At 46.1% G+C, this 23,621-nt stretch overlaps 1 protein-coding gene across 3 annotated transcripts in view; it reads right to left on the bottom strand.

Moving 5' to 3' along the window:
- The window catches only part of ADGRD2 (adhesion G protein-coupled receptor D2), a 611,421-nt gene that overhangs the window by 428,820 nt on the left and 158,980 nt on the right, over positions 1-23,621 (bottom strand). For all 3 annotated transcript variants that reach the window (XM_063936865.1, XM_063936864.1, XM_063936863.1), the window contains exon 20: positions 17,745-17,865. In XM_063936865.1, coding sequence (XP_063792935.1) covers positions 17,745-17,865 — 121 coding nt within the window. The remainder of the gene's footprint in view (positions 1-17,744; positions 17,866-23,621) is intronic.

Here is a 23,621-nt window from a genome sequence, read left to right as displayed (position 1 = left end):
GATAGAAGTCAGATTCAGTCCTGGAGAGACTATGGGGGTCATTCCGAGTTGTTCGCTCGCAAGCTGCTTTTAGCAGCTTTGCACACGCTAAGCCGCCGCCTACTGGGAGTGAATCTTAGCTTATCAAAATTGCGAACGAAAGATTAGCAGACTTGCGAATAGACACTTCTTAGCAGTTTCTGAGTAGCTCCAGACTTACTCGGCATCTGCGATCAGTTCAGTCAGTTTCGTTCCTGGTTTGACGTCACAAACACACCAAGCGTTCGGCCAGCCACTCCTCCGTTTCTCCAGCCACTCCCGCGTTTTTCCCAGAAACGGTAGCGTTTTTTCACACACTCCCATAAAACGGCCAGTTTCCGCCCAGAAACACCCACTTCCTGTCAATCACATTACGATCACCAGAACGAAGAAAAAACCTCGTAATGCCGTGAGTAAAATACCTAACTGCATAGCAAATTTACTTGGCGCAGTCGCACTGCGGACATTGCGCATGCGCATTAGCGACTAATCGCTCCGTTGCGAGAAAAAAATAATGAGCGAACAACTCGGAATGACCCCCTATGATCCTAGGTTTCCCCTTCCAACTCCAGACTTGTATCTCATACTTATTAGACTTTGGAACTAATTCAGACCTGGTTGTAGCTTTGCAGGGCTACAATCAGCCACCCTGACATGCGGGGAGACACCCAGCACAGGGCTAGTCCGCCCCGCATGTCTAGCCCTCCCCCCGCTGCACAGGTACAAAAGCATCGCACGGCAGTTAAGCTGTTGTACCTGAAGAGTAGCTCCCTACCAGCGCAGCTCCTGCGAGCTGGCAGGGAGCTACCTGTCACTGCATGTGATGTCATGCAGCTACCGCGGCCCGCCCCACGCATGGTCTGCGCATGCTTGCATTGCCCACACCGTGCCCCCAAAATGGTAGCCCAACGCCGCCGGCCCACCCCCTTCCCGCCCAGCGAATGCCTCTGCCTTTCAATCAGGCAGAGGCGATCGCTGGGCAGAGATGCCGATCGTATCTCTGGCATGCGCCGGCGCAACAGCGCAACAAGGAAAATGGGTGGGATTGCATATAATGGGGGACTCTACTGGGATCAATGAATTTATAATTTGTAATGAATTGTCACATGTCCCTCTTTCAGGGTGGATCCACATCCTTCCTGTCCCAGTTGCAGATTGTTGTGTGATAGTGAATGTCAGGGTTGGTAATGCTTATCAGTTTTTCCTGATACCCAGTATAAGTGATATCCTGGTTCATTGCTAAGCCATCTTTTACTTATGGGCTGAAAACTTATTTTCTGATCAGATTCCTTCCACTGCTAAATCTGGGATCTGTCATGACCTCTAGTTCTTCTACTTTGACCCTTTGTAATCATCTTCGAAGGATTCCTTTTAGTCTGTCCTTCATGATGTATCCGCGATGAGAGGAGTTGAGGGATGGTCAGATTGATGGATCTCCATTTAAACCTTGTTCAGATGGCAAAGTGGCACTTAGTTAAAATTGATAGTTGCGTTGGGTTTATTGTCACTTAGTCAAACTTCTGTTTTCTGTTACTGATGGTATTTGGATACCTTATTGACATGGCCTGATAGCTTGGGATTTTGTCCCGACAGAACAATATCATTGCCAGTTTTGGGGCACCTCCACTACATCAGTGTTTTTTAGGCAGTGAGGCATGGAGTCCTTGTTTTGCAGATTCAATAACCACACTTCAAGACTGTTACAGTGGGGATGGTATCGGAATCCTGGTGCTTGGGATGCTGGTGGTCAGAATACTGACAGGGGCATCCTGATGTGCAGGATCCCGACACCTAGAAGGTATACAGTGGGGCAAAAAAAGTATTTGGACAGCCACCGATTGTGCAAGTTGACCCACTTAAAAAGATGAGAGAGGTCTGTAATTTCCATCATAGGTACACTTCAACTGTGAGAGACAGAATCTGAAAAAAAAAAACCAGGAAATCACATTGTATGATTTTTAAACAATTTATTTGTATATTCTTGTGGAAAATAAATATTTGGACAATCAAAAAGTTTAACTCAATACTTTGTAATATAACCTTGGTTGGCAATTACAGAGGTCAAATGTTTCCTGTAGTTCTTGACCAGGTTTGCACACACTGTAGCAGGTATTTTGAACCACTCTTCCATGCAGATCTTCTCTAGATCTTTCATGTTTTTGGGCTGTCACCGGGCATCACGGACTTCAACTCCCTCCACAGATTTTCTATTGGGTTGAGGTCTGGAGACTGGCTAGGCCACTCCAGGACCTTGAAATGCTTCTTTTGGAGCCACTCTTTAGTTGCCCGGGCGGTGTGTTTGGGGTCATTGTCATGCTGGAAGACCCAGCCACGTTCCATCTTCAATGCTCTTACTGAGGGAAGGAGGTTTTTGCCCAAAATCTCATGCTACATGGCCTCATTCATCCTCTCCTTAATACGGATCAGTCGTCCTGTCCACTTTGCAGAAAAGCAGCCCCAAAGCATGATGTTTCCACCCCCATGCTTCACAGTGGGTATGGTGTTCTTGGGATGCCATTCATCATTCTTCTCCCTCCAAACACAGCGAGTGGAGTTTATACCAAAAAGTTCAATTTTGCGTTCATCTGACCACATTACATTCTCCCAATCCTCCTCTGGATCATCCAGATGGTCAGTGGCAAACTTTAGACGGGCCCGGACATGTGCTGGCTTAAGCACGGGGACCTTTCGGGCGCTGTAGGATTTCAATCCATGACGACGTAGTGTGTTACTAATGGTAACCTTTGTGACTGTGGTCCCAGCTCTCTTGAGGTCATTGACCAGGTCCCCCCGAGTAGTTCTGGGCTGATTCCTGACCGTTCTCAAGATCATTGATACCCCACGAGGTGAGATCTTGCATCTCTTTTCACCAAGCTGCTTGCTATTTGTCGATTAGCTCATCCCAGCCTTGTGCAGCTCTACAATTTTGTCCCTGGTGTCCAGCAATCTGGTCTTGGCCATGGTGGAGAGGTAGCAGTCTGACTGTTTGAGGGTGTGGACAGGTGTCTTTTATACAGATAACCAGTTCAAACAGGTGCCATGAATGCAGGTAACGAGTGGAGGATAGAAGAGCTTCTTAAAGAAGAAGTAACAGGTCTGTGAGAGCCAGAAATCTTGCTGCTTGGTAGGTGTCCAAATATTTATTTTCCACGTGATTTCCTGGGGTTTTTATTTCAGATTCTGTCTCACAGTTGAAGTGTACCTATGATGGAAATTACAGACCTCTCATCTTTTTTATGTGGGTCAACTTGCACAATCGGTGGCTGTCCAAATACTTTTTTGCTCCACTGTATATGCTAACCCTCCTCTTCTACTCCCCTAACCCTCCTTCCTGCAGCTTGACCCTAACCCTCCCTCCCCCCACAGCCTAGTCCTCCCCCCGAAACTTAAACCTAACATCACCCCCGCAGCCTGACCCTAAGTGGCCCAGCATACTTACATTTGGGATGTCAGCATTCGGCATTCCAGTGCCGGCATTTTCATCCATGTTGAGATCCCGGCATTGGCATTAAGACCAGTGTCGAGATGCCGACTGCTGGCATCCCGACACTTCGGTATGCTGACCAGATCCCTTACAGTGTATAGTGTTGTGTGTCCAAAGTAGTTAGTTTCGGCTAGAGTTGTTTGTTGTGCTGGGCATACCCTCCTGTTACTGGCAGATACTGAACACTGGGCTGCCAACAGAAATTCTGGGGCCCGGGATTCACAAAATAGGCAGCCCCCCCCCCCCCAAAAAAAATGAAAATAAAAAATAATAAAAATAATAATAATAATAAAATAAAAGAAATAAAATCTATATATATATATATACAAACAAAAAACCCAGCACTCACCAAAGTAAGCTCACTTTTCCTCAACAATTCAATAAATAAATATATATATATATATATATATATAAAGAAAAAACCAAAAATAAATATATATACACACATACACACACAGATACACATATACACACACACACACACACTTTCTCTCTCCCACTCACGCTCCCTCAACTTACCTAACACAGGTTGGCCGAAGCTGTAGCAGATGTGATAGCAGCATAGGCGGATCCAGGAAGGGAGGGGCACTTGGGCACGTGCCCCCCCCCCCTGTCGTTTCTGACTTCTTTTTTCCAAAGGGAGAACAGCAGCAGGACTACTGTATTTCCACCAGTCAGATTTGATAAAAGAGCCGGCAGGCACTAGGAGGCGCCGCGGCTCTAACAGTAAGTCCGTGTGGTTACCAATGGGGAGGCTGGAGCCTCCCCCTGCTCACACTGCAACCTACCTCTCCCACTGCCAGCCGGCCACAGTCCATCCCAGACGTGGGGTTCAAATGCCAGCATCGAGTAAGACTGTTACTTATGATGGTGCAGAAGGCTTCATTAGCCCTCACTGCACCACACAGTATCCCCGCGCTTCCTCCTCCACTCCCTTTACCACCATGCTAGGTGCTGTCAAACTCAGCCTCAGCTTTGAGAAGGCGGTCCGTGTGATTGTGACAGGGCTATCCTGCAGATGTCTTATGCTGCTTGTTGGAGATCCAGCTGGCTGCTTCTGAAAATCAAAGATGGGCAGTTCGTGTGCTACAGTCTGAGTCTCAGTGCAGTGCCCAAAACAAGGTATGCTGCAATTGCCACCACCAACTAAAAACTATTATAATTATATTGTGCTGGGGTGCCTTCCAGGCTCCCATAACTAATGGAACAGGTGACCAACATTTCACAGCCCAATCAGCCTTTTCATCAGGGTGAAACATTGGCAGTAAACCAGGATGCGCTCCTACAGCCAATCATTACCTGATGGCGTATTCTTTGAGGCCATGCCCCCTGTGATACCACACCCCTTATCTGGGAGCACGCGTGCCTTAGGTGCATGTAAATATAACTTTTACCGTTCCCCTATCATGGTCCCCCCCTTTTATTTTCTTCTGGATCCGCCCCTGGATAGCAGTCTAGTCCCGTGTAGCTCTGTCCCCTCCATTTCGTATAGCTCAGCCCCTTTTCATGACAGAGATCTGGCACTGTCACAGGAGGGAGGAGAGTACGCTGCAAGCTTCTATTGAAAAGTCCCTGCCAAAATGGCTGCCGCCTCAGAGGAGACAGTTATTAAAGATACTTGAGGAGCCTCCTCTGGTATCTTTGATAACCATCTCCTCTGAGGCGGCGTCCATTTTGGCAGGGACTTTACAATAGAAGCTTGCAGCGTACTCTCCTCCCTCCTGTGACAGTGCCAGAACTCGGTCATGAAAAGTGGACGGAGCCTCGCAGCGGGCATACGGCGGCATGAGCGGCCCGGGCGCTCTCCTCTCTGTTAGAGAGGCAGGGCCCAGGACAGCTGTGCCCGCAGCACCCCCCTGATGGCGGGCCTGACTGTACCTACAAGTTGGTAGAAGCATAGCAGAAGTAAGCAAGGAGGTTAGTCCACACATTAACTCCAAACCAGAGTAGGTATTATTGGGGATAACAGGATATAGCTGATAGAAGATAACACAATCACAGGCTTGGGCATATGCAGACCCTTTTATACAGCCAAAAGAAAAAACATGCACCTGCTGTATAATCAGCCTGAACTTTAAAGGGCCCCATACACTACGACGATAATGCCCGATTTCATCCGATTTCGAACTTCCGGGCTGATAAATCGGATGAAAAGTGGCAAATCTAATGTGTTTTACATCCGATCCGATGCGCGGTCCTGTGAGCAACGGAATGGAGCCCCTAGATCGTTAATCTGCACTCATGATATCTCTGATCCCACAGGCATGGCTGGGATTGCAAAAGATACATCGTATGCAAAAGGACCGCATACGATATATCTTATGCAATCCTGCCGCCCGGGAGGCTGCCAGGCGGTTCAAGGGAAATCTTATGCGACATGAAGGTCAGGCATGTCGCTGTAGTGTATGGGGCCCTTTAGTCTGGTGACTCAGACATATGATGTTATTGTGGCTTATGAGTCATGCACTGCAGAGTAACACTTAGATAAGAGATAACTTGTATCGTTTAACCATTTAACTACATGTCAACACCTGTAGGGGAACATCCCCAAGTGTACTAGTGTCCCCTAAACTTGAATGTAAGGGGAAATAGGATTTTGCACTTACCATTTACTCATTTTCTCTAAATCCATTTGGGGACACTGCATTCTCACCCTTCTTGTCACATACAGCTGTACATTTTTTTTCTGATTCACTGTTGTCTGTGAATTAAAGGCAGCTCACAAACGCTGTAACTGGCACTGTCAGAGTCTGCCTGACCGAATGGCAAACTGAGGAAAGCACAAGGGACAGGGGCCCCTGTCACAGACAGAGCAGAGGCCACTGGGTTTCTGTCCTGGGCTTGTTGGAGTGGCCTGGCAGGGGTTCAGTTCAGCTGCTTAGGGAGCAGTGCAGTGCAACCCAGTGTGTGTGTGTGTGTGTGTGTGTGTGTGTGTGTGTGTGTGTGCTGGAGCCATTCAGTGCAACCCAGTGTGTGTGTCTGTGTGCTGGAGCCATTCAGTGTAACCCAGTGTGTGTGTGTGTGTGTGTGTGTGTGTGTGTGTGTGTGTGTGTGTGTGCTGGAGCCATTCAGTGTAACCCAGTGTGTGTGTGTGTGTGTGTGTGTGTGTGTGTGTGCTGGAGCCATTCAGTGTAACCCAGTGTGTGTGTGTGTGTGTGTGTGCTGGAGCCATTCAGTGTAACCCAGTGTGTGTGTGCTGGAGCCATTCAGTGTAACCCGGTGTGAGTGTGTGTGTGTGTGTGTGTGTGTGTGTGTGTGTGTGTGTGTCATACTTACCGATATTCTGGCTGCTCTCTGCGGGAGAGAGCAGCTGTGTCGGCTCATCAGGGGGGCAGGGGAGGGCTGTGATGTGTGGAGGGTTGGATCGGGAGACGTGATGGGGGCGGGATGGGGGTGGGGTTACAGGGGGCACATCCTTTAGGCCACGCCCCCTCCTCTGTAATGCCGCGATCACCGGCATTACACTGCAGGGGGCGTGGCTATGAGGACGCGATTCAGCAAGAATCGCGTTATTGACTGCACGGACCGTCCACTTTACACTAAGTGGGCGGATGGGTAGGGGGGACTCCTGAAATCGGGAGACTTGCCTGCTGTTTCGGGGGGCCGGGAGGGTCACCCGATTTTCAGGAGCCTCCCGGCCATTCCAGGAGAGTAGGCAAGTATGGTGTGTGTGTGTGTGTGTGTGTGTGTGTGTGTGTGTGTGTGTGTTGAAGCAGTGCAGTGTAATCTATTGTGTGTGTGTGTGTGTGTGTGTTTTGGAGTCGTTTAGTGTAACTGTGTGTGTGTTCAGTGTAACCCAGTGTGTGCGTGTGTGCGTGTGTGTGTGTGTGTGTGTGTGTGTGTGTGTGTGTGTGTGTGCTGGAGCCTTTCAGTGTAACCCAGTGTGTATGTGAGTGTGCTGGAGCAGTGCAGTGAAACCTGTTGTGTGTGTGCTGGAGCCGTTCATTGTAATCCGGTGTGCATGTGTCTGTGTACTGAAGCAGTGCAGTGTAACCAACTGTGTGTTTTGGAGTCATTTAGTGTAACCGTGTGTGTGTGTACGGTGGAGCAGTGCAGTGTAACCCATTGTGTGTGTGCTGGAGCCTTTCAATGTAACCCGGTGTGTGTGTGCTGGAGACATTCAGTGTAACCTGGCGTGTATGTGTGTGTGTGTGTGTGTGTGTGTGTGTGTGTGTGTGTGTGTGTGTGTGTGCTGAAGCAGTGCAGTATAATCCATTGGGGTAAATTTACTAAGGTCCCGATTTTGACCGAGATCCCGTTTTTTCTTCAAAGTGTCATCTCGGTCATTTACTAAACTCAAATCACGGCAGTGATGAGGGCATTCGTATTTTTTTGGAAATAGTTGTAAAAAAATACGAATGAATACACCATCGGTCAAAATACGCCAGCAAATTAGTAGAACTCGGTCATTTACTAAAAAGTGCAAATCTCAAAAGAGGAAAACACTGCCGTGAAAAATTACAACTCGTAAAAAAGTGCTTAAAAAAAACAGACCTGCTTTTTATATCCGTGATTGGATAGGCATGCACGGATCCATGAGATCCGTGCATGTATATCAGTGGGAAGGGGTGGGAAAGAGGTTATTTTCACCAAAAAAATTGCGTGGGGTCCCCCCTCCTAAGCATAACCAGCCTCGGGCTCTTTGAGCCGATCCTGGTTGCAGAAATATGGGGGGAAAAATGACAGGGGTTCCCCCATATTTAAGCAACCAGCATCGGGCTCTGCGCCTGGTCCTGGTTCCAAAAATACGGGGGACAAAAAGAGTAGGGGTCCCCCGTATTTTTAAAACCAGCACCGGGCTCCACTAGCTGGACAGATAATGCCACAGCCGGGGGTCACTTTTATATAGTGCCCTGCGGCCGTGGCATCAAAAATCCAACTAGTCACCCCTGGCCGGGGTACCCTGGGGGAGTGGGGACCCCTTCAATCAAGGGGTCCCCCCCCCAGCCACCCAAGGGCCAGGGGTGAAGCCCGAGGCTGTCCCCCCCCATCCAATTGGCTGCGGATGGGGGGCTGATAGCCTTTTTTGAAAATGAAAAGATATTGTTTTTAGTAGCAGTACTACAAGGCCCAGCAAGCCTCCCCCGCATGCTGGTACTTGGAGAACCACAAGTACCAGCATGCGGCGGAAAAACGGGCCCGCTGGTACCTGTAGTACTATTACTAAAAAAATACCCAAAAAAAGACAAAACACACACCGTGAAAGTAAAGATTTATTACATACATGCACACAAACATACATACATACTTACCTTATGTTCACACGCAGGTCGGTCCTCTTCTCCAGTAGAATCCAAGGGGTACCTGTTGAATAAATTCTACTCACCAGATCCAGGGTCCCAGGGTCCTCGGGGCAACCATTTGTAATCCAGGTACTTGAATAAAATAACAAAACGGATACCCGAGCCACGAACTGAAAGGGGCCCCATGTTTTCACATGGGACTCCTTTCCCCGAATGCCAGAAACCCACTCTGACTTCTGTCTAAGTGGGTTTCTTCAGCCAATCAGGGAGCGCCACGTTGTAGCACTCTCCTGATCGGCTGTGTGCTCCTGTACTGAGTGACAGGCGGCACACGGCAGTGTTACAATGTAGCGCCTATGCGCTCCATTGTAACCAATGGTGGGAACTTTCTGCCCTGCGGTTGACCTAAAGTGACGTCACCGCTGAGCAGAAAGTTCCCACCATTGGTTACAATGGAGCGCATAGGCGCTACATTGTAACACTGCCGTGTGCCGCCTGTCACTCAGTACAGGAGCACACAGCCGATCAGGAGAGTGCTACAACGTGGCGCTCCCTGATTGGCTGAAGAAACCCACTTAGACAGAAGTCAGAGTGGGTTTCTGGCATTCGGGGAAAGGAGTCCCATGTGAAAACATGGGGCCCCTTTCAGTTCGTGGCTCGGGTATCCGTTTTGTTATTTTATTCAAGTACCTGGATTACAAATGGTTGCCCCGAGGACCCTGGGACCCTGGATCTGGTGAGTAGAATTTATTCAACAGGTACCCCTTGGATTCTACTGGAGAAGAGGACCGACCTGCGTGTGAACATAAGGTAAGTATGTATGTATGTTTGTTTGTGTGCATGTATGTAATAAATCTTTACTTTCACGGTGTGTGTGTTTTGTCTTTTTTTGGGTATTTTTTTAGTAATAGTACTACAGGTACCAGCGGGCCCGTTTTTCCGCCGCATGCTGGTACTTGTGGTTCTCCAAGTACCAGCATGCGGGGGAGGCTTGCTGGGCCTTGTAGTACTGCTACTAAAAACAATATCTTTTCATTTTCAAAAAAGGCTATCAGCCCCCCATCCGCAGCCAATTGGATGGGGGGGGACAGCCTCGGGCTTCACCCCTGGCCCTTGGGTGGCTGGGGGGGGGGGGACCCCTTGATTGAAGGGGTCCCCACTCCCCCAGGGTACCCCGGCCAGGGGTGACTAGTTGGATTTTTGATGCCACGGCCGCAGGGCACTATATAAAAGTGACCCCCGGCTGTGGCATTATCTGTCCAGCTAGTGGAGCCCGGTGCTGGTTTTAAAAATACGGGGGACCCCTACTCTTTTTGTCCCCCGTATTTTTGGAACCAGGACCAGGCGCAGAGCCCGATGCTGGTTGCTTAAATATGGGGGAACCCCTGTCATTTTTTTCCCCATATTTCGGCAACCAGGACCGGCTCAAAGAGCCCGAGGCTGGTTATGCTTAGGAGGGGGGACCCCACGCAATTTTTTTTTTTATTTTACACTGTTTAATTTAAAAAAAAAAAAAAAAATGAACCCCAGCACGGATCACACAGATCCGTCCGAGATTCATTTTTAAAAAGTCGGCAGTGTTTTGCTAATCACTGCCGTTAAAAAAAAAAAAAAAAACACGAATGACATCGACATCGGAACAAAAGAAAAACCCGAATACGACAGCTTAGTAAATTAGTCGTAATAAATTCAAAAAGTTGCAGTTTTACACTTTCGATGTCATTCGTGATTGATCTTTGACCTGAAACGGGAAAATACGAATGTTAGTAAATTTACCCCAATGTGTGTGTTTTGGAGTTGTTTAGTGTAACCGTGTGTGTGTGTGTGCTGGAGCAGTGCAGTGTAACCCAGTATGTGGGTGTGTGCTGGAGCCGTTCAGTATAACCCAGTGTGCGTGTGTGTGCTGGAGCCTTTCAGTGTAACCCAGTGTGTATGTGTGTGTGTGCTGGAGCAGTGCAGTGTAACCCATTGTGTGTGTGCTGGAGCCGTTCATTGTAATCTGGTGTGTGTGTGTACTGAAGCAGTGCAGTGTAACTGACTGTGTGTTTTGGAGTTATTTAATGTAACCGTGTGTGTGTATGCTGGAGCAGTGCAGTGTAACCCATTGTATGTGTGTTGGAGCCGTTCAGTGTAACCCAGTGTGTGTGTGCTGGAGCCTGCCAGTGTAACCCAGTGAGTGTGTATGTGTGCTGTGCAGTGTTGCCCACTGTGTGTGTGCTGGATCCGTTCATTGTGATCCGGTGTGTGTGTGTGTGTGTGTGTGTGTGTGTGTTGGACCTGTTCAGTGTAACCTGGTGTGTGTGCTGGAGCAGTACAGTGCAACCCAGTGTGTGCATACTGGAGCCGTTCATTGCAGTGCAACCAAGTGTGTGTGTGCTGGAGCTGTTCAGTGTACCCCAGTGTGTGTGCTGAAGCAGTGCAGTGTAACCCAGTGTGTGTGCTGGAGCCTTTCAGTGTAACCCGATGTGTGTGTGTGTGTGTGTGTGTGTGTGTGTGTGTGTGTGTGTGTGTGTGTGTGTGTGTGCTGGAGCAGTGCAGTGTAACCTAGTGTGTGTGTGCTTGAGCCATTCAGTGTAACCCAGCATGTGTGAGTTCTGGAGCAGTGCAGTATAACCCAGTGGGTGTGCTTGTGTGTTTGCTGGAGTAGTGTGGTGTAACATTTGGTCCCCGGGGTCGGTACATGGAGTGGTGTATATTATCACAGTATATTGGGGGGTATGTGTATATACAGGAGCATGCATTTATGTTTATTGGGTGGTATGTGTATATTCAGGGACTGGCAATTTACAGGATCCCAAACAGCATGGATTCACTGGGGGGAGATCATGTCAAACAAATCTTATTGACTTTTTTGATTGTGTGACTAAAGTGATGGATAAAGGTGGAGCCATGGATATAGCTTATCTAGACTTTAGTAAAGCTTTTGACACAGTTCCACATCGCAGACTGCTAAATAAACTTGAAAGTTTGGGATTGGATATTAGGATTATTGAATGGATAAGATCTTGGTTGAAGGATAGAAAACAGAGAGTTGTGGTAAATGGAGTGCATTCACAGGAGGGAAATGTTACTAGTGGAGTACCCCAGGGATCTGTACTTGGACCAGTGCTTTTTAATATCTTTATTGGTGACATTGCAAATGGCATTAAAGGGAAAGTATGCCTTTTTGCAGATGACACAAAGGTATGCAACAGGGTAGACACACCAGGTGGGGTAAAACAAATGATTGAGGGTCTAGGTAGACTAGAGGAATGGTCAAGAGTCTGGCAATTACAGTTTAATGCCAAAAAATGCAAAATCATGCACTTGGGTCTCAAAAATCCTAAAGCTAAATACAGTATTAATGGCACTATACTGGAAACTACTGAGGAGGAAAGGGATCTAGGAGTCACTATTTCAGATGACTTAAAAGCAGGTAAGCAATGTAACAAGGCAATGAGGAAGGCTAGTCAGATGCTTGGCTGCATTGGGAGAGGAATCAGCAGCAGAAAGAAAGAAGTAATAATGCCACTGTATAGGTCATTGGTACGGCCTCATCTAGAATACTGTATTCAGTTCTGGAGGCCATATCTTCAAAAGGATATTAATACATTAGAAACTGTACAAAGGAGGGCAACTAAAATGGTGCATGGCCTACATCACAAAACATACCCAGAAAGACTGAGAAATCTCAATATGTATAGTTTGGAGCAGAGAAGGGAAAGGGGGGACATGATAGAAACTTTCAAATATATGAAGGGTTTTAACAAAGTCCAGGAGGGAAACATTCTCCAAATGAAGAGAAGCAATAGGACACGAGGACATGCACTGAGACTGGAGGGGGGGAGGTTCAGGGGAAATTTGAGGAAAAATTATTTCACAGAAAGGGTAGTGGACAAGTGGAATAGCCTCCCATCAGAGGTGGTAGAGGCTAAGACAGTAGAGCAATTTAAACATGCATGGGATAGACATAAGGATATCCTTACCAAGAAATAAGGATCAAATAAGGTTAGTGATAAAAAATAATATAAAAAAAAAAAAAGGGGCAGACTAGATGGGCCAAGTGGTTCTTATCTGCCGACAAATTCTATGTTTCTATGTTTCTATGTGTGTATATGTACTGTACTGTTTATTGACTGCTTCAGAATATCTTCTCCGCTCTCATCACGCTTGAGCCAAAGGGCACTACCATTGTGTGGCATTATGTGTATACGGTGCATTACTACTGTGAGGCATAACATGTATGAGGGATACTACTGTGTGGCATAATGTGCTATAAAGGGCATTACTACTGTGGCATATTGTGAATAAGGGGCTCTATTGTATGGCATAATGTGTATAAGGGCTACACAAGGGTGGTGTAATGTGTGTAAGGTTGCACTACAGTGTGACGTAATATAATTTTTGTTGGGGGGCGCGGGGGGGGGGATAAATTACTACCTTGCCCTGGGTGCCTAAAATCCTAACCTTGGCCCTAGCAATGATAATGTGATTCAGCGCAAATCATTGATCCATCTGCACCGGCCACTTCACACAGTAAGTGGGCAGCAGTAGGCGGTAGTGAGGGGCCAGTGGGCGACTTGCCATTCGAGGTTAAGGATTCTCGCACATGTTTCAGAAACAGAAATATAGGTACAGTTAGTTACAATAGTGCAGGGACCCTGCATACAATAATAACAACAACAATAATAATAATAATAATAATAACAACACTTATTCTGAAGTTTAGAAAATTTGCTAAAGCAAACTGCAGAATAACTGAAGTATACAGTAGGAACAGCCTAAGAAACACTGGTGTGTCTGTTCATACATTTTCACACAGAATATTTTAACTGTTTATCTGGCCAAATATTTGGCTATCTGCTGCTCAAAACTCAGAGAAATTATTTTGAGGAGGAGAGTACACACAAAGCCCTGTTTAGGTCAGAACTCGGCCATGCATCACAGATTAATTATATTTTGAAACGAAAACTGTCTCTCCTCTCAGCCTGATTTACAATGCACCTTTTTACTCTCCTTGCCAAATAAATCAGCTGTGCCTCAGAAAGCAATGCATCTCATCAACACTAACGGTGCCCTTCCTAGTAGGCATGCAGAGTAATATTCAGAACCGCTACAAGCTCAGTCCTTCAAAAGAAACACTGGGCACTCCCACACTGCTCTATTCTGGAACAACTGCCAAGTTCTCCATGATGTAGGACATTAAGGGAAGGGGAGTCACAGCTGCTGGGCATCTGGCAGTGGAGCTGTCCAACAACAAACAGTATATTTATATACAACATATAGTTGTTTAAGTTGTTTTCTGTAATTTTATTTGGGGAAGGTGGTGGCACTGGGGGTGGGGAGGGTTGGGTTTGTAGGAAATATTTAACCCCTATGTGTTCTAGAGAAAACGCTGATCATACTGCAGAAAAAGAATATAAGCCTGAGCAACATTTTATGAATTCAAACTGTGAATAAGTATTCTCTTTCCACTTCAATTACTTTTAAATATTGCAAAAACAGTCTTTTAGTACCGTATGTAGGGGTGAAGAAAGCACATTGTGCAGTGGCGTCACTAGGGGGGTGCGGTCCGCACCTGGGTATCACCCTCCGAGGAGTGACACCAAGATGCCGGCTCCTCCTCAGTGACAGGGGCTGGGTGCTGCACTGTAACATTACTGTGACAGTGTATTAGCCGACACCACCTAGGGGGCAGCACAGCATCTTCAGGACCCCTGGAGTGAAGAAAATTAGGGCCGGGGCATAAGGCCACTCCCCCTTCCTGCGCAGCCACATCCCCTCTGTCACACTAGGCGTTAAAGAGAATAGTGACACCCCTGGCTTTGTGAATGTTCCCTGTCAGTGGGGGCTACACAGCATTTTAGCATTTTCATGTGAGGAAATGCCTGTAATTGGGACTCATCATCTACTTTCCATGGGAAAGTCAGTTTCAGAAGACGGTGGAAGTATGGAGATGGAGATAGATGTATATACGGTATGGTGTAGATTGCTCAAAGCATGCAGCTGTATTCAGTACTTACAATTGCCAAATACCAAAAATGCTGATGGTAAAATGGGCCACTCTTGCCACTTGAAAGCTTGACAGAGCTGCTTGGCCAGCATGTAGGCAGACGTGGCGATCCACAAGGTCATGTCTCCGGGAGGTGTGGCCATGCCATTGTTCCATAGGCGCTAACAATGCCGTGGTCACAAATGGACAGGCAGATTTTACCTTACTGTATGTCTGTCAAACCCACATTATCCTGGACACACTCTCATTGAACTTTGCCTATTCGGTTGAAAGTGTAGATGAGTTCAAATGTTGTATGGTCCTGCATTGCCTGTGCCGCTGCACAAAGTCATGCAAGGTACAGTACATTCCACAATTGGGCATGAGTACAAGCTACCCCTTTGTTTTGAAAAGCACATTTATACTTGTATTTACATAATAAAAGAAAAATGTCACTCGTACTCTCATTTCTTATTTAAGAGATACATTCATTTTAAATTTAAACTGATTACAGCTGGTGGTCCTGAAAAGATGGACTTTGATGTGATGTTTCCACTCTATCTACAGAACCTTTGCACATTTGCATGAACAGATAGGCATACAGTATGTGCAATATAAGTAAAGTTCTCCACATCTTTCTCGGGGTTGGGTACGGGATCCCGACAATCAGGATACCGGCGATGGTCAAAATACTGACAACTGCATCCCAACACATTTTGGTAAGTACTGTAAGACAGGCATGTTAAACTCATGGTCATCCAGCTGTAGTGAAACTACAATTCCCAGCATGCTTTACCAGCTGATCAGTGGAAGGTATGCAGGCAAAGCATGCTGAGACTGGAGGGCCACGAGTTTGACATGCCTGCTGTAAGACTTATCCTTACCCTCCCCCTAACCCACCCCGCAGCCTAACCCTAACCCTACCCTCCCGCAGCCTAACCCTAAATCTCCCTCCCACAGCCTAATCCTAACTCCCCCTCCCGCAGCCTAACGCTAACTCCCCCTCCCGCAGCCTAACGCTAACTTCCCCTCATGCAGCCTAACGCTAACTCCCCCTCATGCAGCCTAACGCTAACTCCCCTTCATGCAGCCTAACGCTAACTCCCGCAGCCTAGTGCTAACTTCCCCTACTGCAGCCTAACCCTAACTCTCCCTCCTGCAGCCTCACCCTAACTCTCCCTCCTGCAGCCTCACCCTAACTCCTCCTCCTGCAGCCTAACCCTAACTCTCCCTTCCGCAGCCTAACCCTAACTCTCCCTCCCGCAGCCTACCCCTAACTTCCCCTCCTGCAGCTTAACCCTAACTCTCCCTTCCGCAGCCTAACCCTAACTCTTCCTTCCACAGCCTAACCCTCCCTCCCGCACCCTAACCCTAACCCTCCCCTCCTGCTGCCTAACCATAAACCCCTCCTGCAGCCTAACCCTGTGTGTAGACAAACAGGACACGTGCATTGTGCAACTTTGCATACGCAGTACAAAATACTTCTGTCAACTGCATATATTATGGCACTAAGGGCCTAATTCAGACCTGATTGCAGCAGCAAATTTGTTAGCTAATGGGAAAAAACCATGTGCACTGCAGGTGGGGCAGATATAACATTTGCAGAGAGAGTTAGATTTGGGTGGGTTATATAGTTTTTGCGCAGGGTAAATACTGGCTGCTTTATTTTTACACTGCAATTTAGATTTCAATCTGAACACACCCCACTCAAATCTAATGGTGCCCATATACTTGTGAGATAATCGGTGCTATCCTTCGATTTCGACCAGATCTGTGAGAGAAATCAAAGGATTGTATGCACATTTAAGGTACCATGAGACGCGATGTGCTAGCACGCCGCTTGAATGTCGCGTCTCATGATAGTATGTGCTGCACATAATATTTCTCGCATCGCAGTGCGATCGCATGTGTTTTTTTTAACACATGCAATAAATCGCACTGCGATGGGCACCCGCCGGGAGCAGGCAGAGGCTGCTCCCACTCGGCGGTGACGTACCCATCACGTGATTACCATGCAATCTATCACATGATCGCATGGTAATCACTTTGGCATTTCAGGTGAACTGCTGGAGCGATGCATCGCACAAGTGTATGGGCACCATAACTCTCTCTGCACATGTTACATCTGCCCCCCCTGCAGTGCACATGGTTTTAACCATTAGCTAACAAATTTGCTGCTACGATTAGGTCTAAATTAAGCCCTAAATCCACCTCTGAATCAGTCATTGCATTATGTGCAACATTTAAGGCAAAATTAGCAGTCAGTGATTTAAATAATTTTCTCTTGTTTTAATTTGAATCATGGAACCATAAGCGAAAGGTTACAACATTAGTTTTATAATAATAATATATTTTGTATATCTAAAGATTGTCATTAAGGTAAAATTATATTATCTGTTAATTGGGATCCGGTCTTTAGGTCGACAGTAAGTAGGTCGATACTGTCTACAGTAGGTCAACCACTTTTGGTCGACAGTAAGCAGGTCAACATGGTTTCTAGGTCGACAGGGACTCTAGGTCCACTTGTTCTAGGTCGACATGAGTTTTTTTTAAAAAAAGAAATCATTTTTAGAACTTTTTCATACTTTACGATTTACGTGGACTACAATTGGGAATGGTAACCTGTGCCAAGCGCAGCGGTAGCGGAGTGAGGGGACACGGTGCACTAATTGGGGTTCCCAGTCACTGTACAGAGAAACGACACAAAAAAAGTAAAAAAACCTCATGTCGACCTTTTCTCATTTCGACCTAGAGTCCCTGTCGACCTAGAAACCACGTCGACCTAGAAACCACGTCGACCAATAGTGGTTGACCTAGACACTGTCGACCTAAGTCTTATCTACCTAACATACCACACCCCTATTTATTACCTAGTTCTACAGCAGACACTGTCGACTTATTCATTGGACACTGCACTAGACCTGATTATACTGAATTATGTCCTGCAGCATTAATATAATTTACTAAACAATATAATAAATCAACCTCATAAATAAAAGCCAAAGATGTTAGGTGTTGTAGTTCATACCTGGAACGCATTTAGAAAAATGAAAGTGTATGCCCAGATTACACTTAAGTGCACCAAAATACCACACAGCCAGGTCAGCCCCAGGACGGGGAGAAGAACGATGATAGGTTTCGCAGTGGCCCTGCAAAAGGAACACAGTTAGTGTAAGTACAGTAACTGCAATGGACTATTGGGCAATTTAATTCTGTAAAGATCACAAGTAATTTGGTGACAGACCAAATTAATAACAAAGGGGGAGATTCATCAAATCTTGGGGAGAGTTAAAGGGGAGAGAGATAAAGTACCAACCAATCATTTTACAGGCGGTGCTTGAAAAATTACAGAAGCCGACTGGTTGGTATTTTAATCTCTCTCCAAAACTTGATAAATCCCCCCCCCCCACCACACACACACACACACACACACACACACCTTTTTGTAATATATAAAACAACGTTATTTTATTTTTTTGCAACATGCTTTATAAAAAAAAGTTTAAACCAATATCATACCAAAAAGGACAAAATATCCACAGTATTCAGTTATTCATAACATAATACAGCTAATAAAGTTGCAAACGATGTTTTATCTGTTTGCTTTGAATGTTATATATTAAAAATACAGCTCAAAATTGATGAATTACACAAAAAGAAAAATCAAAGGGGCGCTTAATAACAACAATATCACAGGCAGAGTGTAAATTCAAAAGAGAAGCAACAGAATGCAGTGATAATATCTCTCATGTAGTATTAGAATCCTTTTATTTAAAAAAAATGTATCAATCATACATTTGACACAAACTAAATAATACAGATTTAAAAACTAGTACTAAATAATCACACCAGCTTGTATCTCACAAATATTAACAGATCGTTTACTTGCTTTATAATATACTGTACATATCTTTCTATATCTATCTCAATTATATCCCAGTCAATCTCAGTCTTGATTTTATCACACGAGGTGACATGAATAATGTATAATTCAAAAATCCAATTGTCCACAAACAGCGTAATAATACAGCCCACAGTTCCAGGCCCTCCCATGAAAATAGGCCTGGCTCAGCTGAGTTCTGTGAAGTAGGCCTGGACTTCTCCTCACTTAGACCTTTTCCAGTGGACTCTGGGGGGTAATTCAGACCTTATCGCAAGGCTGCGTTTACTCACAGCCTGCGATCAGGTCCGAACTGCGCATGCGTATGCACCGCAATGCGCAGGCGCATTGGACGACTGCACCGGGCATCGGTGCACAGCGACGGGATGGTGCGAAAAAAGCGATCGCACGGACGATCGCAAGGAGATTGACAGAAAGAGGGCATTTGTGGGTGTCAACTGCCCATTTCAGGGAGTCTGGAAAAACGCAGGCGTGTTATGCGCTTGAAGGGAAGGTGTCTGACGTCAATTCTGGTCCCGAACAGGCTGATGTGATCGCAGCGGCTGAGTAAGTCTTGGGCTGCGCAGAGACTGCACAAAATCAGTTTGTACAGCTCTGCTACACATGCATTTGCACACTTACACAGCTAAAATACACTCCCCCAGTAGGCGGCGACTATCTGATCGCAGGACTGCAAAAATCGCTGCCCATTGATCAGGTCTGAATTACCCCCTCTGAGCCAGGAGTTCCAGCTAAAGCTGACTGTGGTGCTGCACTGCCTCTGCAAAAGGTATGGTACTGTGTACAGACTGCATAGACAGAAGTTTTTAAAAGTTACTGTATATTTTTAGATTTTTGGACTGCTACTAAATGAAATGGAAGACCAATGTAAGTAAGATAGTTAATTTTTAAAGTATATATATTATCCTATAATAATATATATACTGTATATTATATCTATACATACAGTATATATATAGATATATATAGATATATATATACATACACACACGTCTCAGGCTGCCCCCAGCTCCATTCCTTCCTGCCCCTGCCCGGACTGCGGCTTTCCCCTCTCTGCTGCTCTGTTTTTCCCTCCCCATTGTTCCGTCCTGTCCTGCACCCGAGCTCCTTCAATCCCCCTGTTTTGCGCCACCCCCATACTTGCCCCATTCCCGACACCTGGCGTGTCCTCCTCTCTGGCTGGGTCTATTCTGTCTCCCTAGCAGAGACAGTCATTAAATGGGTTGCACATTCCCCAGCTCCCACTATGTTCTCAATATAGCTACTAATAATAACATAAGGGGTCTCTTCATTTATATAGAGAGATTTCACGTTTCTGACATCACTTACTGATGCTCTTTAGTAGAGGGGTTTTACTTTTACATCTTCATTAAGTGTCATTTTTGTTTTTTAGCCTTAATAGGCTCACGTTAACAGTGGGTGTTTTACTTTATTCATGTGTAGCCTCTCACATTACACTACAGATAATAACAAAGAAGGGACGGAGACTTAGGTATTTTGAGGTAGGTTCTAATTAGGACCGTATTAACCCATGGCCAGGGTCCTAAGCTTTCAGGTATTTCGGGCCACGCACAACACTTCAATCTTTCACCCCATTACTGCTGACGTTTGGGAAACAAAGTTTATTCCATCATTTACACTTTCAGTATTCATACAGACACAGATACCCAGTTGAAATAAAGTCTGCGGATCTCTTTGCTTTCAGTGCAACCATTCTTTCTTTTATTTTCTCTTTTGAAATAGTGCTAGTGTTCTATTGGTATGCTATACTGGTGTATACTGGCCCACTTCGAGGAGTGTATGTCAGTGACTAAAGACACAGTTCCTCCGACATCAGCGGCCATGGACCCACAGACAGTTTGTGCTTGCCATAGGCAGGTACAATGTCCAATTGTTTATTACATTATTTTTTGGTGGGCACTATCTAAATAGAAATATCTGTCTCCAGTATGGACCTCTCCTCTGTACTCTCATTAACCTGTGCCAACCCACGGACACATGATAGGTTAAAAGCAGATACGGATCTTTGGGGTTTATACGTGTGCCAACACAGTTCTCTCATTGCAAATTCGATGCTAACTAGCAGATTTGCGAAAGCAGAAACCGGGTACATTATATATACCCTTCTTCCTTCTGACTGTATATCGCTATCCACTATATATGTGATAATTCTTAAGAGCTATATATACATCAGGACTATGTGATATTACTCAGCAATTATCTGCTTAAGGGCCATGAATGGAACCAGCGTGTTTAGCAACAAATGTTTCTGATTTGAAAATGTTACATTGGCAATATGTTTGTATCCAATTTTTGAGTAAGTTGCACTCTGATAAATTGCTGCCAATCCATAGACACAGAAGAATATATTCTGAAATATGTGTTTTCATAAGCTCTAATGTCAGAGTTCTCTGGTTGTTCTAATAGATGCCTTGATTATCACATAATTATTACATAATAGATATAAAGGTAATGATTTAATAACGTAATCATATTTTTCACTTTCTAAATAGGAGAGAGTCCACTACACACGGTTTCATCTGTGTGTCTTACCCAGGGCTTAAAGTGGTCCTGGAGAGGTGGTGGAACTCATTTACCGGCCACGTGCCCCCCCTCCTCACATTAAGCGGAGCCAGGGCCAGTGCTAGTGTTTTCGGCAGCCCCCTGCAAACTGTAAATTAGTGCCCTACTTCCAATACTTTATAGAGGGACATTGATCTCACAAAGAAGCAACATGGTCACATAATAGTACTTTCAATTCAAATTGCACAATACAGTAGCACAATTTTATTCACATTACAGAGCATAGTAATGCCCCTAATTCAGGTTACATCACTCGATGGTGCCCTTAATGCACATTGCACTACACAGTGGTACCCTCTATTCATGTTATGCCACACAGTTGTGCCCCTTATATGCAGTACCCACATTAGTGCCCCTTATACACAATTCCCACAGTAGTAGTGCCCTTTACATATAATGACCACAGTAGTGTCACTTATACACATAATGGCCACAGAAGTGCCGCTTATACACACAATGCCCACAGTAGTAGTGCCACTTATATATAGAATGCCTGCAGTAGTAGTGACCCTTACACATAATGCCCACAGTTGTAGTGCCGCTTATATGCAGAATGCCCACAGTAGTTGTGCCCCTTACACATAATGCCCACAGTAGTGCCCCTTATACACATCTCTGCCTCTGTCACTCCAGTAGCTCACTGCCTGTGTCCCTCCAGCAGCTTCATGCCCTGTATCCCTCCAGCATCTTCCCCACTTCTATTGTCGCTCCAGCCCCCTCTCATCTTGTCTTCAAGATGCACAGAACTTGCTCCTCTCCATGGCCCTTCACTTCAGCAGCGGTGACAACATGACCTCACATACGCCGTGACGAAAAAGGAAGCCACAAGAACCTGAGGAGGGAATGAATGCTGTCAAACAGACACAGCGTGTATGAGTACCAGGAGGTGTGGGCTGTAGATGGAGAAGGACCATGGAGCCACCAGGACCTGAGGAAGGGGGAGGTGGCTGCAGCTCATCAGTAACACATCTATTGATGTAGGTGATGGGGCAGGATTTTGGAATTACTGTGCAGGGAAATGGAGGTGGTGGAACTAGTTCCCCCTACCATTAGAGGTGGTGGAACTCAGTTCCACCTCACTTTAACCCCTGGTCTTACCATTATATGTTACATGTTATGTCTGTGCTAGTTATTTAAAAAGTCTTATTAAAAGTTAAGTTCTAATTTATCCTCAAGAGTGCCCCAACAAAAGAGAGTTGTCTTTTTCTCTTCCATTGCTATATATATATATATATATATATATATATATATATATATATACACTGTATATAAACACTATTTGGTTGTCGGGGCAAAATATAGAGGCTAATGGTGTGTGAATCTTGTGTGTGTTGGGGGAGGGAGATGCCAGTGCTCTTTCTCGCTAAGGGCGCAAACAATTCTAGTGCTACAGCTCTGGGTTAGCACCATTGCCTTAAGGGACCCCTCCTTAGAGAGGCAGCCGCACCATACTGAACTGTGTGTTTGTACCCCAGTCGCTCTCTGCCTCCGCTGTCGACCACTGCTTCTCCCTGCCACCCTCTTACTCTTCAGTTATCCACTGCTTCTCCCTGCCACCCTCAGCCTCTCCCTGTCACTCTCTGCCCCTTATTATCTCTGCCTTTCCCTGTCTCCCACCACCTCTCAGTGCCAGCCTTTGCCTCTCTCTGCCACCCACTGCTTCTCTCTGTCCATTGTTTCGATCTGTCACACTCTGCCTCTTCCTGCCACCCACTGTCTGTCCTACCACCCTCTGGCTTCCCACTTCCACCCCCAGCTTTCCTCTTCCATCCTCTGCATCTCCCTGTCACAACATCACCCTCTGCCACTCACCATCACCCTCTCCTCCTCACCATCACCCTCTGCCCCATGACCAATAATTACAGCAGCCGCTCTTAAGCCAACAAGTAACTGCTGTAATTGTTGGTGGTCTTGAAATTGGTCCGGAATATAATCACTTGACACTTCAGGTGACTATATTATTGACATCCTCTGGTACAACATGTGATGTAGGTTATTCTGTTTCTGGTGGTATTACATTTCCATTATTTCGTCTATATCTATCTATCTATCTATCTATCTCTATATATATATATATATATATATATCTCCTATATATTTGCCTTAGTCTGTGACTCTGTGCCCGTAATGCTGGGCGGAGTCACAGGCACAGATCTGGGCGGCTGGATGCAGGGCAGGAACAGTCCCCTCCCTCTGGGACCGCTGCCCATCTCCCCCCAGCCGCCCCCGCACTATGCCCGCCCCGCTCCTCCTGCTCCGCACCGTGCTGCTCCGGGCTCTGGGCAGTAGAGCGGCCGCGTCCGGCGCTCGGCAGCTCAGGAAGGGGGCTCGCTGGGCCGGGTCCCGCCTCTCCATCCTGTTTCAGCGGCTCTGGGACTGGCTGACATCCGAGGAGTTCCGGCAATCTGTGCTGAGCTGCGT

Source organism: Pseudophryne corroboree, chromosome 8, assembly GCF_028390025.1.
Source record: "Pseudophryne corroboree isolate aPseCor3 chromosome 8, aPseCor3.hap2, whole genome shotgun sequence".
NCBI classification, from domain to species: domain Eukaryota; kingdom Metazoa; phylum Chordata; class Amphibia; order Anura; family Myobatrachidae; genus Pseudophryne; species Pseudophryne corroboree.
Note: the sequence above shows the minus strand (reverse complement) of the source record. Positions and strands in the feature narration are given on the sequence as shown.